We start from the raw sequence: 16,010 nt of genomic DNA on the forward strand, positions 1-16,010 counted from the left end.
AAAAAAAAAAAAAAAAAAAAAAAAAAAAAATCTCCAAACGGCAAAGGAACTTTAATTTTCACAAAGATCTGGATACTGGGGGCTGAAAAGCTGGAACAGCAGGTCCTGCCCGCCTGTGTCTCACAGGGCTGTTTAGGAGGAGGAACTAAATCAAGGTGCTTAGAAGGGCACCTGCTACACAGCAAGTGCAAGATCCATGTTCGCATTATTTTTAAACCGTTATTATTTTTGAGAATCAATTTTTAAAAGCCACTTTACAGGCCGGGAGCAGAAGCTGACGCCTATAATCCCAACACGTTGGAAACAAAAATCAAAAATTAGCTGGGCATGGTGGTGCACACTTGTAGTCCCAGATACTTGGGAGTCTGAGGTGGGAGGATTGCTTGAGCCCAGCGGGTCAAGGCCGCAGTGAGCTGTGATTGCACCACTGCACTCCAGCTTGGGTGACATAGTGACAGCCTGTCTCAAAAAAAAAAAAAAAAATAGTCACTTTTACAGAAGAGGAAGCTGCTGCTCAGAAAGGTTTGCCGCCTTTGGGGGCGATGCCACCATAAGTACTGGCTCCAGGAAACAGCTCAGGAACAGAAATGTGGGGGAGTCAGAGGACAGTGGGTGCCTGCAGAAGACAGTGGGTTCCTGGATGTGCCATGACAGAGCCAAGGCAGAACTCGTGGTGGAGAGCTGATCTCAAAAAGGAAAGTCAAAGAGACTGTTGAGCAGAGTGGGAGGATAAAGTCTTCGAGCCGGAAGCCGGACAAGACCCCAGGCTCAAATCCAGCTCTGTCCTGGCCGGTTCACAAGCTTCTGTGGGGGCCACCGTTCTGAGTCTCAGTTTCCTCATGCATAAGAAATGGGGATGCTTATGGGCCCTGCCTCAAGACCCAGAAGACCACTGTAGAAACTGGGGGAGAATGAAGGCCCTGGCACGCTGCCTGGCATAGTACACACGCACGGTGGACCCCTCTTCATCCCCCGTCTTTGCTGTTTAGGGGGGATTTGTCCCCAGCCCAGGTTCTTGCCTGATGGGACGGCCCAGCTGCCTTGTGCTCCCCTCACACCGCTTCTGTCCTTCCTCATTGACGGAGAGAACCTGGAAGGGAGACAGTGCTCCTGAACACCCACCTCGCTGCTCCACCCCGTGCAGCCTTTCCCAGGCCCGGCTCCGGCCACAGGGTCCAGGAACGAGACCCCTGACTCACGTGCCGCAGCAGCACCTCCTCCCCAACAGCCTTCATCAAGCCTTTGGTGTCCATCTGGCCCAAGCGGAGGATGTAGAGGGGGCGGCCGTCTTTGTGGATGGGGCCGAGCAAAAAGAAGAGCCCATTATTTAGAGGACTGCTTACGAGGGGGCAGGTGACAGCTTCAGGTGAGGGCTTTACCTCCTCAGGCTGCAACCCGCCAAGGCCCAATCCAGCCTTCACTTACTAGCACCCTGCCTGCTTCCAAGAGGGGCTGACGCCACTTATTATGAAAGGCAGAAAAACAGAAGTGTTACAAGGAGGATAAGGGCCAGCACAGTGACTCACACCTATAATCCCAGCATTTTGGGGGGCTGAGGCAGGAGGATTGCTTGAACTCAGGAGTTTGAGACCAGCCTGGGCAACATAGTGAGATCCCTTCTCTACAAAAGATTTTCATTTATTTATTTGTTTATTTATTTAAGACAGAGTCTTGCTCTGTCGCGCAGACCGGAGTGCAGTGGTGCGATCTCGGCTCACTGCAACTTCCGCCTCCAAAGAAAAGCCCAAAAATGCAAGGTTCAAGTGATTCTCCTACCTCAGCCTTCTGAGTAGTTGGGATTACATGCGCTCACCACCATGCCTGACTAATTTTTGTATTTTTAGTAGAGATGAGGTTTCACCATCTTGGCCAGGCTGGTCTCAAACTCCTGACATCAGGTGATACACCCACCTCAGCCTCCCAAAGTGTTGGGATCACAGGCATGAGCCACCGCACCCGACCCCATAATACTTTTTGTCAACCAATCAATACATAACCTTGTTTTATGTGGGGTTTTTTGTTTGTTGGTTGATTTGTTGGTTTTTGAGACACTCTCACTGTATCACACAGGCTGGAGTTCAATGGAGCAATCTAAGCTCCCTGCAACCTCTGCCTCCCAGGTTCAAGCAATTCTCACACCTTGGCCTCCCGAGTAGCTGGGACTACAGGCATGCACCACCACACTTGGCTAATTTTTTGTATTTTTAGTAGAGACAGGGTTTCACCATGTTGGCCAGGCTGGTCTCGACCCCCTGGCTTCAAGTGATCTGCCACCTCAGCCTTCCAAAGTGCTGGGATTACAGACATGAGCCCACCGTGCCTGGCCTCTTTGTTCTTTGAGACAGGGTCTCACTCTGTCACCCAGGCTGGAGTGCAGTGGCATGATCTCGACTCACTGCAGCCTCATCCTCCCTGACTTAAACAATCCTCCTGCCTCAGCCTCCCGAGTAGCTGGGACCACAGACATGCAGCACCATGCCCAGATAATTTTTTTGTATTTTTTGTGGAGATGTGGGTTGGGGGGGGTGGGGGGGGGGTCTCACTATGTTGCCCAGGCTGGTCTCGAACTCCTGGGCTTAAGAGACCCTCCAGCTTTGGCCTCCCAAAGAGCTGTGATTACAGGTGTGAACCACTGCACCCAGCTTCTGTTTCTATTTAAGGACACTTGAATGTATGTTGCTGATCTATCAGCGTTGAACTCACGGCCAGCAGCCCTGTCGCTGGTGCCTATCTGAAGCTAGTGGAGCACTCTGGGTGTTTTCTGCATGGAGCACGTGGCCACTTGCTCATCCTCAGGTGAAGCTAGGCGCACTTCTGCACTACATGAGGGGGCATTTTAAACAGCAAAGTCACCAAAGAAAAGCCCCAAAATATAAGAATGTGGCATTACATAGGCCACAAGAAGGACGCTGTTTAGGGTGTGAGAACTGAGACAAGAAGACAGGAGCCGCGTCATTCACCTTCAGCGGACAACGTGTGTGACAAGCGACTCCAATACTTTGCCACGCTGAATATGTCTGAGCGTGACTGAAAAAGTTCTGTGAATACTGATTTGGGGGTTACAAGTACATTTCAGCAATAAAGGGAGTTCATAAATATGGATTCCATAAATAAGGAAGATTGATCGTGCATTAACAGAAACCATGCCGGCCGGTTCTTTAGGAGAGTCAAGCGTTTACCCTACTTGATATAGAGGAATGTTTAGATAAAGGACATTGGAAAGTGGGGTAGGCACAGGTTTCAGTGGCAATTTAACTTAAAAATCCAGAAACTATATTTGTAATGGGTTGAATCATGTCCCCAAAACTCATATCCATGGGGACATTAAAATGTGACCCATGCCTGGGTGCAGTGGCTCACTCCTATAATCTCAGCACTTTAGGAGGCCAAGGCGGGCGGATCACTTGAGGTCAGGAGTTCCAAGACCAGCCTGGCCAACATGGTGAAACCCCATCTCTACTAAAAGTACAAAAATCAGCCAAGCATGGTGGTGCACACCTGTAGTCCCACCTACTCAGGAGGCTGAGGCAGGAGAATCGCTTCAACCCCGGGGGGCGGAGTTGCAGTGAGCTGAGATCACGCCATTGCACTCCAGCCTCGGTGACAGAGACAGACTCTGTCTCAAAAAAAGAAAAAAAAAGGGACTCTGCTTGGAAATAGTCTGTGCAGGTGTAATCAGTTAAGGATCTCAAGATAAAATCACACGGATTTGGGGTTAGCCCTAAATCCAATGTCCTAGGGTCCTTATGAGAAGAGCTGTGGACACAGAGACACAGAGGGGAAGGCCATGGGAAGAGAGAGGCAGAGACTGGAGTGAAGCTGCCACCAGCCGAGGAACACGTGGGGTCACCAGAAGCTGGAAAAAGCAGGGAAGGATTCTCCCCTAGAAATTTCAGAGGGAGCACAGCCCTGCTGATACCTTGATTCCAGACTTCTGGCCTCGAGAACTGTAAAAGAACACATTTCTACTGTTTTAAGCCACCAAGTTTGTGTTAATTTGCTACAGCTGCCCTTGGAAATCATACAAAATTTTTGCACCTGTTACGTATACAATCGCAATTATTGTGAGTAATGGTAGGCTCGCTCAACCCAGGGGAGAAATGCCTCTTCCTCAAGCCCCAGAGCTTTCCAGCTCTGATACTTCCTAGCTAGGTTATCACTTCAAAGCATTTCTAGATGCCTGGAAGAGTCAAAAGGAAAAATAATAAGATGTTAGCATGACTCATGGCCTTTAAAGTGCGTTTGGGCCAAGTGTGGTGGCTCATGCCTGTAATCCCAACACTTTGGGAGGCTGAGGCAGGCAGATCACTTGAGATCAGAAGTTTAGGACCAGCCTGGCCAACATGGTGAAACCCGCCTCGACTAAAAATACAAAAAAATTAGTCAGGTATGGTAGCAGGTGCCTGTAATCCCACCTGCTGGGGAGGCCGAGGCAGGAGAATCACTTGAACCCGAGAAGCGGAGGTTGCAGTGAGGCGAGATGGCACCACTGCACTCCAGCCTGGGTGACAGAGTGAGACTCCATCTCAAAATAATAAATAAATAAAGTAAGTGCATTTGGCAGTGCCCAAAGTATGCCCTATACATGATGTGGGTGGAGGCACACACCTATGTCCTGGTAATGCCAGCCCCCTGCATAGAACTCCTCCAGCAGGGCAGGGGGTTGCCAGGTCTGAAGGAGGAGATCCACCTGGTGCTGCTTCCGCCAACTCAAGGACTGGCACAGCATTTCCCGGGCCTTGTCCAGGTGGAAGTCACGCGCCCGCAGGAACCGCAGGATATGCTCGTCTTTGGGAATCTGAGAGACAAAGAAGTAAAAAGCCCACAGAACAGTATCCCCTGACCCAGCAGATAAAATTGCAGAACCAGCTGGGGCAACATGGTGAGACCCCATCTCTACAAAAAGTACAGAAATTAGCTGGTTGTGGTGGTGCACGCCTGTAATCCCAGCTACTCAGGAGGCTAAGGCAGGAGAATCGCTTGAACCCAGGAGGCAAAGGCTGCAGTGAGGATCACACACTGCACTCCAGCCTGGGTGAGAGTGAGACTTTGTCTCAAATAAATACATAAATAAATAAGCAAGAGATAATGTGTCAGCATTATCCTCTCGCCTTCTCATCACACTTCATTTCGCCTTTCCTTCCCGCACATGGGGGCTGAGTACCAGTCCTTGCCCTTTCATCCGCTGCTCCAGGGTACTCCTGCACCCACCTTGCCTTTGTGGGTCTCCTGTAACCAATGCCGAAGCTGGATCAGGCAGCTCTCCTGCATGGGCGTGAGGTGGCCCAGGCACCTCTCAATGTAGTCCGCGTCCAACTTGTCCCCTTGGAGAAGAAGGGGGAACTTCAGGACAAGAGGGAGACGCCGCGTCTCTTTACCAAGTGGTCTGTCTGTCATTCCTTACTGGCTGCCTCACTGACCCTAAAATGTGGTTCCAAGCCAGGCTGAGTCCCCACCCCAGACAGCAGCTGCAGGGACTGAATGCATTCATTTCTCCAGCCCACATCCAAGGGCGTTCTGAAAACACATCATCGGGCAAACCTCGATCTCACTATAAGACGGGATTTCTCCTCTTTGACCCTGGGAATTGAAGACAATTCCCACCCTCTGGGGTTGTTCTAAGGATTCTTCACAATATGGGCTCACACTCGCTGCATGCTCAGAAGCCACCTGGTCTCAGTGAGCTCTCCCCACATCCCTGTGAGGCAGGCGTCACTATTATCCCCACTTTAGAGAAGATAAAACTGCCTGGCGTGGTGGCTCACGTCTGCAATCCCAACACTTAGGGAGTCTAAGGCAGACGGATCACTTGAGGTCAGGATTTTGGGACCAGCCTGGCCAACATGGTGAAACCCGGTCTCTATTAAAATACAAAAATGAGCCAGGTGTGGTGGCGCACACCTGTAATCCCAGCTACTCAGGAGGCTGAGTCAGGAGAATCGCTTGAAGATGGGACATGGAGGTTGCAGTGAGCCAAGATTGCACCACTGCACCCCAGCCTGGGCAACAGAGTGAGACTTTGTCTTTAAAAAGAAAAAAAAAGGGAGAGAGAGAGATAGAGAAAGAGAGAGAAGATAAAACTGAGGCCTACATGGCACATGTATACATACGTAACAAACCTGCACGTTGCGCACATGTGCCCTAGAACTTAAAGTATAATAAAAAAAGAAGAAAATGTAACATAAAACACTTTTTAAAAAATGGCAATATACCTAAAAAAAAAAACAGGCCTAGAGAGGTGGAGGAACTCGAATGAGTAAATGCATGCTGTGTGCCCAGCATAAAGGAGGTGGTCGGTCGATAAACGCCAGTTCTCTTTGCTTTCCGCCTGCCCAGGTCCCATTGTGGGGTTTTGACAGACAGCAGCTTTTGACAGAGCCTGGACCTTGCAACACAGCCATGCTGTCTCTTTAGCAGCCTGGGAACCACAGGGAACATTCCCACTTGTCCCCCACAACTGGGCGGTTGCAGTCGGAACGTTGCCAGTGTGCAGGGGCCAGGCCCCAAGCCTGAGTCCTGTTGCCCGACTCTTAGCCATGAGGGTGGCAGATGCTGGCATGCAGCGACCTCTCGGCATCTCAGCAGTGGGCGGAGACGTCACACAAAGCAGCAGCCTCCATGGGCAGAGCCAGTTCTTTGTGGACAGGCGGCTAAACAAGAAAACAGGCTGAATGAACGGCCAGCAGCACCCCTAAAACAGAAAAGCCCACAGTGGGGGTCACGCCAACTACTGTGCCAGGAGGCACCTGGGTAAACAGAGGCAGGAGAATGTTGGCAGAGAGGTGAATTGTTCAGACCTTGTGTGGTCAGAGGCCGAGATGCTGGAATCAGGGACAGAGTGGGGATGGGATGAGGGAGAAACACAAGGGAGCCCAGAGCTCCCAGCATCCTTCCGGCCGTGGGCAGATGTGAAGGGTTTTCTACTTCTGAGCACAAAGAGTCAGTGATTCAGGAGAGGGCAGAAGGGGCGGAGGATGTCCTCTGCCAGCCACCCTGAGTGCCTGCGCTGCTGGCAGTACAGCACAGATGGAGAAGGAAGGATGGACCTGTGCAAAATGGGGAAGGTACAGGGGACAAGGCCACAGACAGTGTGCACAGGACGGGGCAGAAGGCACTGTTGTTTAAAAAAAAAAAAAAATGTGCATGTACAACAGCAGCCAGCCAGCACACACAGCCAGTGCACGATAAATACTTGTTGCATGTAATTCCAGCACGTTGGGAGACCAAGGCAGAAGGATCACTTGAGGTCAGGAGTTTGAGACCGGCAGGGCCAACATGGTGAAACCCCATCTCTACTAAAAATACAAAAATTAGCCAGGCGTGATGGCGCGCGCCTGTAGTCTCTCAGCTCCTCGGGAGGCTGAGGCAGGAGAAGCATTTCAACCCGGGAGACGGAGGTTGCAGTGAGCCAAGATCGTGCCACTGCACTCCAGCCTGGGTGACAGAAAAAAAAAAAAAGAATAAATACTTGTTGCATGAATGAACTCCGTTCTTCCTAAACAGAGCCCCAGATGTATTATTAGTTCCATGGCACCCAATATTGTCAGTCAGAGAAGTCCTTGCACGGCAGTGGCCCTAAAGGAAAAACGTCATCAACATGAGTACACATCTTACACATGGCTAGAACTGGATTCGTGGTGTGCATGCAGTTTGCATCCTAGGATTTTTCCTTTTAACATTATATTGTGAGGCTGGGCGCGGTGGCTCAAGCCTGTAATCCCAGCACTTTTGGAGGCCGAGACGGGCGGATCACGAGGTCAGGAGATCGAGACCATCTTGGCTAATACGGTGAAACCCTGTCTCTACTTAAAATACAAAAAACTAGCCGGGCGAGGTGGCGGGCGCCTGTAGTCCCAGCTACTTGGGAGGCTGAGGCAGGAGAATGGCGTAAACCCGGGAGGCGGAGCTTGCAGTGAGCTGAGATCCGGCCACTGCACCCCAGTCTGGGTGACAGAACAAGACTTCGTCTCAAAAAACAAACAAACAAACAAACAAACAAAAACATTATATTGTGAACATTTTCCATGTCTATAAAAGCCTGAACTGTGACAAAAGGCTAGTTGCTTTCATATACAAAGAGCTCTTACAAACCAATAAGAAAGCAACGGGCAAATAAGAAAATGGACAAAGGACAAGAACAAGTATTCATTATTTAAAAAAAAAAAAAAAGGAAAACGGTCGCTAAACATGAAAAATCTGGTCACTAATCAACCAGTGACCACTTTTATTGCCTTTCAGAAGTTTGAAATGTTTACTAAGAGTTTTCTGGGGAGCTGGGGTGAAGTCAGGAATAGATGCAATTACACACTTTCACTGGGAACAATGATTAGTACAACCTCATTGGAAGCCTAATGGTTACATCTACCAAAATTTTACTTGCATGTAAACTTTGAACCAGCAATTCCACTTTTAAAGTGTTAGCCTTTGTATATACTTACATACTTCTCATAAATTCTTAAGTACTCACATGTGCCATGCTATTTGTATTTTAAAAAACTGAAACAACCTCAGTAGGGTTGTTTCCTTCAATAGGGAACTAGCTAAATAGACTAATTCAAAATAATCAAGGCCAGGTGCAGTGGCTCACGTATAATTCCAGCACTGTGGGAGGCCAAGGCAGGTGGATCACCTGAGGTCAGGAGTTCAAGACCAGCCTGGTCAACATGGTGAAACCCCCGTCTCTACTAAAGACATAAAAATTAGCCAAGCATGGTGGCACATGCCTGTAATCCCAGCTACTCAGAAGGCTGAGGCAGGAGACTCGCTTGAACCCAGGAGGCGGAGGTTGCATTGAGCAGAGATCCTGCCATTACACTCCAGCCTGGGTGACAGAGTGAGACTCTGCTTCAAAAATAATTAATTAAAAACAAAATATAAGTAAAAATAAATTATCTAGACATGGTGACCTGTGCCTATATAGTCCCAGTTACTCAGGAAGCTGGGGCAGGAGGATCATTTGAGCCCAGGATTTCAAGGTTACAGAGAGACATGACTGCACCACTGCACACCAGCCTGGGCAACAGAGCAAGACCCTGTGTGTAAATAAATAATTAATATTTATTAATAAATAAGTTATGGTGCAACCACACCATACTATGAAGTATGAAAAGAAGACATAAGCACTGATACAGAAAGTTTTTCAGGCAACATTACTAAGTGGTAAAAAAGCAAAATATCAAATGGAATGTATATGTTCTCATGTATTCAACATAAGACACACATGTATGTATGCAAGTATACACATATGTGTGTGGCCATATACACATATTATGTCCATATATACACCTAAACAGTTCCAGGACATAGAAACACAAAACCATTGTTAGCCTCTAGCGAGAGGAAAAGAATCTTACTTCTTACACCTTCCAAGCAGTTTAAATTTTCTTCTACCATGATCATGCATTACTCATATACTTTAAAATAGCAATAGCAATCGTAATAATTAGTAAATTCATAATAATTGGTAAGTTAGTAAATAGTAAAACCAGAGAAAGAGGCAATGTCAAGGCACCAGAGGTTAATTCCTGATCTAGAAATAAATCCGTTTTTGCCAGGTGCAATGGCTTATGCCTGTAATCCCAGCACTTTGGGAGGTCAAGGCAGGCGGATCACTTGAACTCAGGAATTTGAGACCAGCCTGGCCAACATGGTGAAATCCCATCTCTACTAAAAATACAAAAAATTGGCTGAGCGTGGTGGCGGATGCCTGTAACCCCAGCTACTTGGGAGGCTGAGGCAGAAGAATGGTTTGAACCCAGGAGGCAGAGGTTGCAGTGAACCCAGATCGCGCCACTGCACTCCAGCCTGGGCGACAGAGGGGGATTCTGTTTCAAAAAACAAGCAAACAAACAAAGAAAAGACACAAATGGGTTCTGCTCTTGGACCAGGATGGAGAGAGGGAGAAGCAGTCAGTGGAGGCAGGAGGCTGTGCTGTCCCAAGATCCAGACCCATTCCCAGGGGAATGGGAAGCAATTCTCCCCAACATGCCCCAGAGCCGCCATGGAGCAAAAGGACCTGCAGCAGCCTCCTAGGGCTGACTGGCCTGGGCTGCACCACCTACCGTCCATACTGACCGCCTCCAGAGCGGGGCCCAGGGCGCTACCGGGCCCGTGGGCCTCCAGGGAGCCAGGGTCCCTCGGTCCAGCCTGGTTGCGGGCATCCTCCTCACGGACCGGGGCAGGCGTCCAGCGGGGAATGTGTGAGGTACCCTGGGAGATGAGCTCATTCAGGTAATGTTCAATCACCTCCTTCCCCTGGAAGCCAGAGAGACCCAAGACACGTGAGCACAGGGCAGGATGGAGGCGGGTCACCGCAGGGAGTCACCCCCAGCTGGCTCAGGTCCCAGCCCTGACACGTGGCTGTTGAGCAGCTGGATGTGTCCAGTTGGGATGGAAAAATGCTGCGAGTGTCCAACGCCCACCTGATTTCCAAGGCTTGGTACCAAACAAAGAATGCAAAATAGCTCAGTAATCAGTTTTTCGGGTTGGGGGTTGTTTTGTTTATTTTTTTTTGAGACAGTGTCTTGCTGTGTTGCCCAGGCTGGAGTGCAGTGGTACCATCTCAGCACACTGCAGCCTCAACCTCCCAGGATCAAGAGATTCTCCTGCTTCAGCCTCCTGAGCAGCTGGGACTATAGGCACTCACCACCACATCCAGCTAATTTATTTTATTTTATTTTTTTAGAGATGGGGTCCACTATATTTCCTAGACTGCTCTGAAATTCCTGGGCTCAATTGATCCTCCCACCTCAGAGTAATACGTTTTATATCGGTAACACATTGGATAATTTTTTTTATTAAAGTTAATTTCATCTGTTTTATCACAAGAACAGGTCTTTACTCAGGGATGGATTGAGGTCTTTAAAGCAAGCAATGATCATTTTATCTAAAAAAAAAAAAAAAAAAAGCACCACAGAGTTATCTGGTGTTCAGAAAATTCACCACATAATCCTGGATGTCTCATGGTGCCAGAGAAAGGATTAGGGTGCCCCTGTTACAGACCAGTTACTTTCCATCCATCATCTTGTGGTGATTTGCTCATTACTAGAGTACCCATTTAACAGATAAGCCTGAGGCCCAGGAAGGATAAGGGTCTGGCCAGGTGTCATGCGGCTGGTGATGGCAGAGCAGGTGTGTGCACCTTCCTCCAGTAACTAACGCAACCCACCCCTTACCCTCTTGACGTTGGCGGTGTACTGCTTCATGGCGATCTTCTCCAAGGCATTTTCAAAGCCAAAGAAGGACCGGATGTCCAGTGAGGCAGACTGCTCGAAGCAAGTCCAGTCTTCATTCTCAGGGTGGACCTGAAAGCCAGGCAGGGGCCATGCCAGGGACTCAGTGTTGGGGGCACCCTGACCTCCCCTAGGGCTCTCCTGCTGACCTGGGCCCAGGCAGAGCCTGCAGTGGACAGCAGATCAAGCCTGGCAACCCTGGAGGGGGTAGCAGGACCAAGGGGCCCCCACCCAGAGAAGGATGCAAAGTTCAAACTGTCAGGGAACAAAAAGCCTTCTCATGGGAAGCCGGGAGAATGTGGGTCTCCAATCTGCAGCCCTGCCCTTTCAATATTATACACATACATAGAAAATTAGTTAGAAATACATATGTTTAGGTCGGGCGTGGTGGCTCACACCTGTAATCCCAGCACTTTGGGAGCTCAAGGTGGGTGAATCAGTTGAGGTCAGGAGTTTGAGACCAGCCTGGCCAAGATGGTGAAACTCCGTCTCTACTAAAAATCCAAAAATAAGGTGGACATGGTGGTGGGTGCCTGTAATCCCAGCTACTCGGGAGGCCGAAGCAGGAGAATCGCTTGAACCTGGGAAGTGGAGGTTGCAGTGAGCTGAGATCATGCCACTGCACTCCAATCTGGGTAATAGAGCAAGACTCCCTCTCCAAAAAATAATAATAATGATAAAATAAAATAAATACACTTGTTCAGTGTATCATTTATATAATCCATAAATATATAAATTATATATCAATATACATAAAATTTAGATTTTAAAAATAGTTATATATTATGTTATCTATATAAAGATATATTACACATCTTATATATCAATAAATATTTATAGATCTGTATGTTTGCAAAAAGAAAACTTCATTGGCAGAGCTCCTTTATGGACCCAGACCTAGTCCTCCTCAAACGTCTGTGGGCAGAAACATTACCAGGGAGTCTGTTAGAATATGCAGATTCCTGCACCTGCCCCTAGACACTTCCAGGTTGGGGCCCAGGAATCTGCATTTCACAAGCAGCCCGGGTGCTGCTGACTCAGCTACTGATAGAACTCATTCTGAGAAACACCACACACGCTAAGAGGGGTTTCAACAACTGTTGCTCGCCCCTCCCCAGTGGATCTAAACACCCTGAGCCCAAGCTCCTGGAGGGCCCAAGTGGAGCTGGAGGCATAGAAAGAAAAGGCAATGGGGCGGGGCACGGTGGCTCATGTCTGTAATCCCAGCACTTTGGGAGGCCAAGGTGGGTGGATCACTTGAGGCCAGGAGTTTGAGAATAGCCTGGCCAACACGGAGAAACCCTATCTCTGCTAAAAACATAAAAATTTGCCGGATGTGGTGACGCATGCCTGTAATCTCACCTACATGGGAATCTGAGGCACGAGAATCCTTTTAACAAGGAGGCGGAGGTTGCAGTGAGCCAAGATTGTGCCAATGCACTCCAGCCTGGGCCACAGAGCGAGACTCTTTCTCAAAAAAAAAAAAAAAAAAGAAAGAAAGAAAAAGAAAAAACCACGTACAGTGGTCTATCATTGCTATCCTGGAGTTATCATTGTGGAAACGACCCAACAAGGCAGGATCTGCCAATGTCCCCATTTTACAGATACAGACGGTGTAGCCCATTGTCACTCAGCAAGAAAGTGGCAGAGCTGGGTCCCATCAGTGAATGCCTGCAGGTGCCTCATTCCAGCCTCTAAAATCATCAAGATCTAGCCCCCATGACCTCACCTTGGCAGACCTCACTCATGCTGTTCTCACCCCCAAAATGCTGTTCCCAGCCCTCCATAGGCAGCTTCTCTCATCCTTTAGCACTCAGCTTCAGTGCCCCCCCCACCTCCTCTGACTCCCACACATCTCCCTGCTGGATCTAGCCTCAGCTGTGACAAATGCATACACACTGATTCCGTTTTGTTCCACTGGAGTGGACCCTCCATGAGGGCAGTGGTCAGGCAGCCTGGTCCACTGCTGCATGTTCAGCACTTGGCAGGGTGCCTGGCACACGGTAGGTGCTCGACCAATATCTATTAGAGAATAATAATTATTATTATTAATTATGTTTAAAGGTAAAATTTACATAGAACTTAATATGTGCCAGGCACTGGTCTAAAGGGTTTGTGTATTTTCATTCATTTAATCCTACATCAACCTATGTAGTAGGAACGATTATTAAGCCCATTTCACACTTAAGGAAACTTAGGCATAGTTTCATGAAAGGAGGAAGGAAAGGAGGGAGGGGATAGAGTTGTCAGATTTAGCAGATAAAACGCAGGATGTCCAGTCACGTTTGAATTTCAGATAAACAACAAATAACATTTGAGTATAAGTATATCCCAAGCAATATTTGAGACATACTAAAAAAATTTATGGGTTGTTCATCCGAACTGCAAAGGCAACCAAGCATCCTGCATCTTACCTGACAATGCGGCAGGAGGGATGGCTGGGTAGAGGCTCAAGGAATGTGAGGACACAGCTCTGGGCACAGGTGGGTGCAGGGGGCAGGTGGGTCCCAGGGGCAAATGAGTGTTGGACGCAGGTGGGTTCTGGGCGTGGGCACTGAGGGCGGCCTGGGCTCACCGTGTAGCTGCAGTGCTCGTTCACCACCACGCGGTTGGCAAAGGTCTCATTGTGCGCTTCGATGAGGAGGGTCCTCTCCTTCCAGTTCAAGACGTTTGTCTGCACGAAGACCACGTGCTCAACACCTGCGATCTGCAAAGGAAGGGGCGGGGAGGCGGAGGTGGGTGGGGGCATGAAGCACACAGGAATGGACAGAGAGTCCGGCGGGCCGGCCCCAGTCACCCCCTGCCCTGAGGCCCAGGTCCCTTGCGCCACCGCCCACCCAGCTCGGACCCAGGACCCCAACCCCCGACTTCCACCCTGCCGCCCACCTATCTCCACCACCCAGCTCCGGCCCTGGGCCCGCGAACCCCGCCCAGTTCCCCCTACTCCCCAGCCCAGCCTTCCAGCCCTCGCCCCTCCTGGGCCCTGGTCCCCCGACTAGGGCTCCGCCACCCTCATCCTGGAACCTCCATCCGAACATCAACTCACACACCCTCACTCCACCTCCTGGCCCCCGCCGCCCTGGTCCCCAGCTCCTGCGCCCAGCCTTCCCGTACCCCCGCGACAGGTCCCCTCCTCCGCCCCACAGCCCCAGGACCGCCCACCTTCCGCAGCAGCCGCGGGGCGTCCACGCGCAGCCGGCAGCTCCGCTCCACCACGTGCACAGCCCCGTCCGGGCTGCGGGACTCGCGCAGGACCTCGCTGCCCAGGAAGACTGGGATCTGCGGGCAGGTGGGGAAGCGCTTCTCGTAGGCCTGGGGGCAGAGCGGCAGTGAGCGCTGGGGGGCAGTGAGCGGCAGTGAACGCCTGCGGTGGGGGGCAGAGGGACTCCCCCACCCAGTGCGACCTCCTTATCTGCTGTGTTACTTATCAGACGTGAAAGGCAGCCCTGGCCGCTGGAAGGGGCAGGGATTTTGCAGTCGTTACCAACACTCATTCCACCAGCTAGCACCTGTTAGAGCCCGACACAGCAGAGCCTGGACAATGATTTGGCAAATAAGTTTTTGCCTCTGCATTTGAGTTTTTGCCCTCAGAAGGAAGCACAGGGACTCCGGGGACATTTTAAAATAAGGTATTTCTCAGGAAAAGCATTTGAGAAAAATCCAGCACCCCTTCATGATAAAAAAAAAAAAAAATCAATAAACTAGGAATAGAAGGGCACTTCCTCCGCCTGGTAAAGCCATCTGCTAAAAGCCACAGTTAACATCCCTGGTGAAAGACTGAGTGCTTTCCCCCAAAATTAGGAACAAGGTAGGAATGTGCATTCTTCGTGTCTGTTCGACCTTGTGCTGGAGGTTCTAGATAAGTAAAAGAAATAAAAGCCATCCAGTTGGAAAGGAAGAAGTAAAACCATCTGTATTTGCAGATGATAGGATTATTTATAAAGAAAATCCTAAAGCATCCACACAGCACACACGAAAAGATTGGAACTAATCAATGAGTTCAGCAAGGTTTCAGGATATAAAACCAATGTAGAAAATTCAGTTGTATTTCTATGTACTAACAATGAGTATTTCTATGTACTAACTGAGAATAAAATGAAAAAATTCTATTTACAACCACATCAAAAGAATAAAATACTTAGGAATATATGTAACAAAAAGAAATGTAAAATGTATACTCTGAACACTACAAAACATTGCTGAAAAAAATTAAAGACCTAAATAAATGGAAAGGCATCCCATATTCATGAAACAGAAGACTCAATATTGTTAAGATGGCAATATTCCCCAACTGGTCTACAAATTCAACACAATATCCATATCCCTGCTGACTTCTTTACAGAAATTGACAAGCTTATCCTAAAATTCATATGGAAATGCAACAGACCGAAGATAACCAAAAGCAATCTTGAAAAAGAGCAAAGGCCAGGCGCGGTGGCTCATGTCTGTAATCCCAGCACTTTGGGAGGCGGAGACGGGCGGATCACGAGGTCAGGGGATCGAGACCATCCTGGCTAACACGGTAAAACTCCATCTCTATTTAAAAAATACAAAAAACTAGCCGGGCGTGGCGGTGGGCACCTGTAGTCCCAGCTACTCGGGAGGCTGAGGCAGAAGAATGGCGTAAACCCAGGAGGCGGAGCTTGCAGTGAGCTGAGATCCGGCCACTGCACTCCAGCCCGGGCGAAAGAGCAAGACTCTGTCTCAAAAAAAAAAAAAGAAAGAAAATATAATGAAAACCATATACACAATTTTAAGTTTTCTAGTAGCTACATTTAA

The 16,010-nt window shown here is 49.1% G+C and overlaps 1 protein-coding gene across 1 annotated transcript in view; it reads right to left on the reverse strand.

Annotated features, from left to right (window-relative positions):
* The window catches only part of SEC14L5 (SEC14 like lipid binding 5), a 63,422-nt gene that overhangs the window by 16,765 nt on the left and 30,647 nt on the right, over positions 1–16,010 (reverse strand). Inside the window, exons 3-10 of the mRNA XM_017886395.1 lie at positions 14,394–14,543; positions 13,807–13,938; positions 11,175–11,303; positions 10,062–10,254; positions 5,212–5,324; positions 4,609–4,798; positions 1,200–1,288; positions 1,020–1,090 (exon numbers count right to left, since the gene is read on the reverse strand). Coding sequence (XP_017741884.1) covers positions 1,020–1,090; positions 1,200–1,288; positions 4,609–4,798; positions 5,212–5,324; positions 10,062–10,254; positions 11,175–11,303; positions 13,807–13,938; positions 14,394–14,543 — 1,067 coding nt within the window. The remainder of the gene's footprint in view (positions 1–1,019; positions 1,091–1,199; positions 1,289–4,608; positions 4,799–5,211; positions 5,325–10,061; positions 10,255–11,174; positions 11,304–13,806; positions 13,939–14,393; positions 14,544–16,010) is intronic.

Source organism: Rhinopithecus bieti, unplaced genomic scaffold, assembly GCF_001698545.2.
Source record: "Rhinopithecus bieti isolate Rb0 unplaced genomic scaffold, ASM169854v2 scaffold_13704, whole genome shotgun sequence".
NCBI lineage: Eukaryota > Metazoa > Chordata > Mammalia > Primates > Cercopithecidae > Rhinopithecus > Rhinopithecus bieti.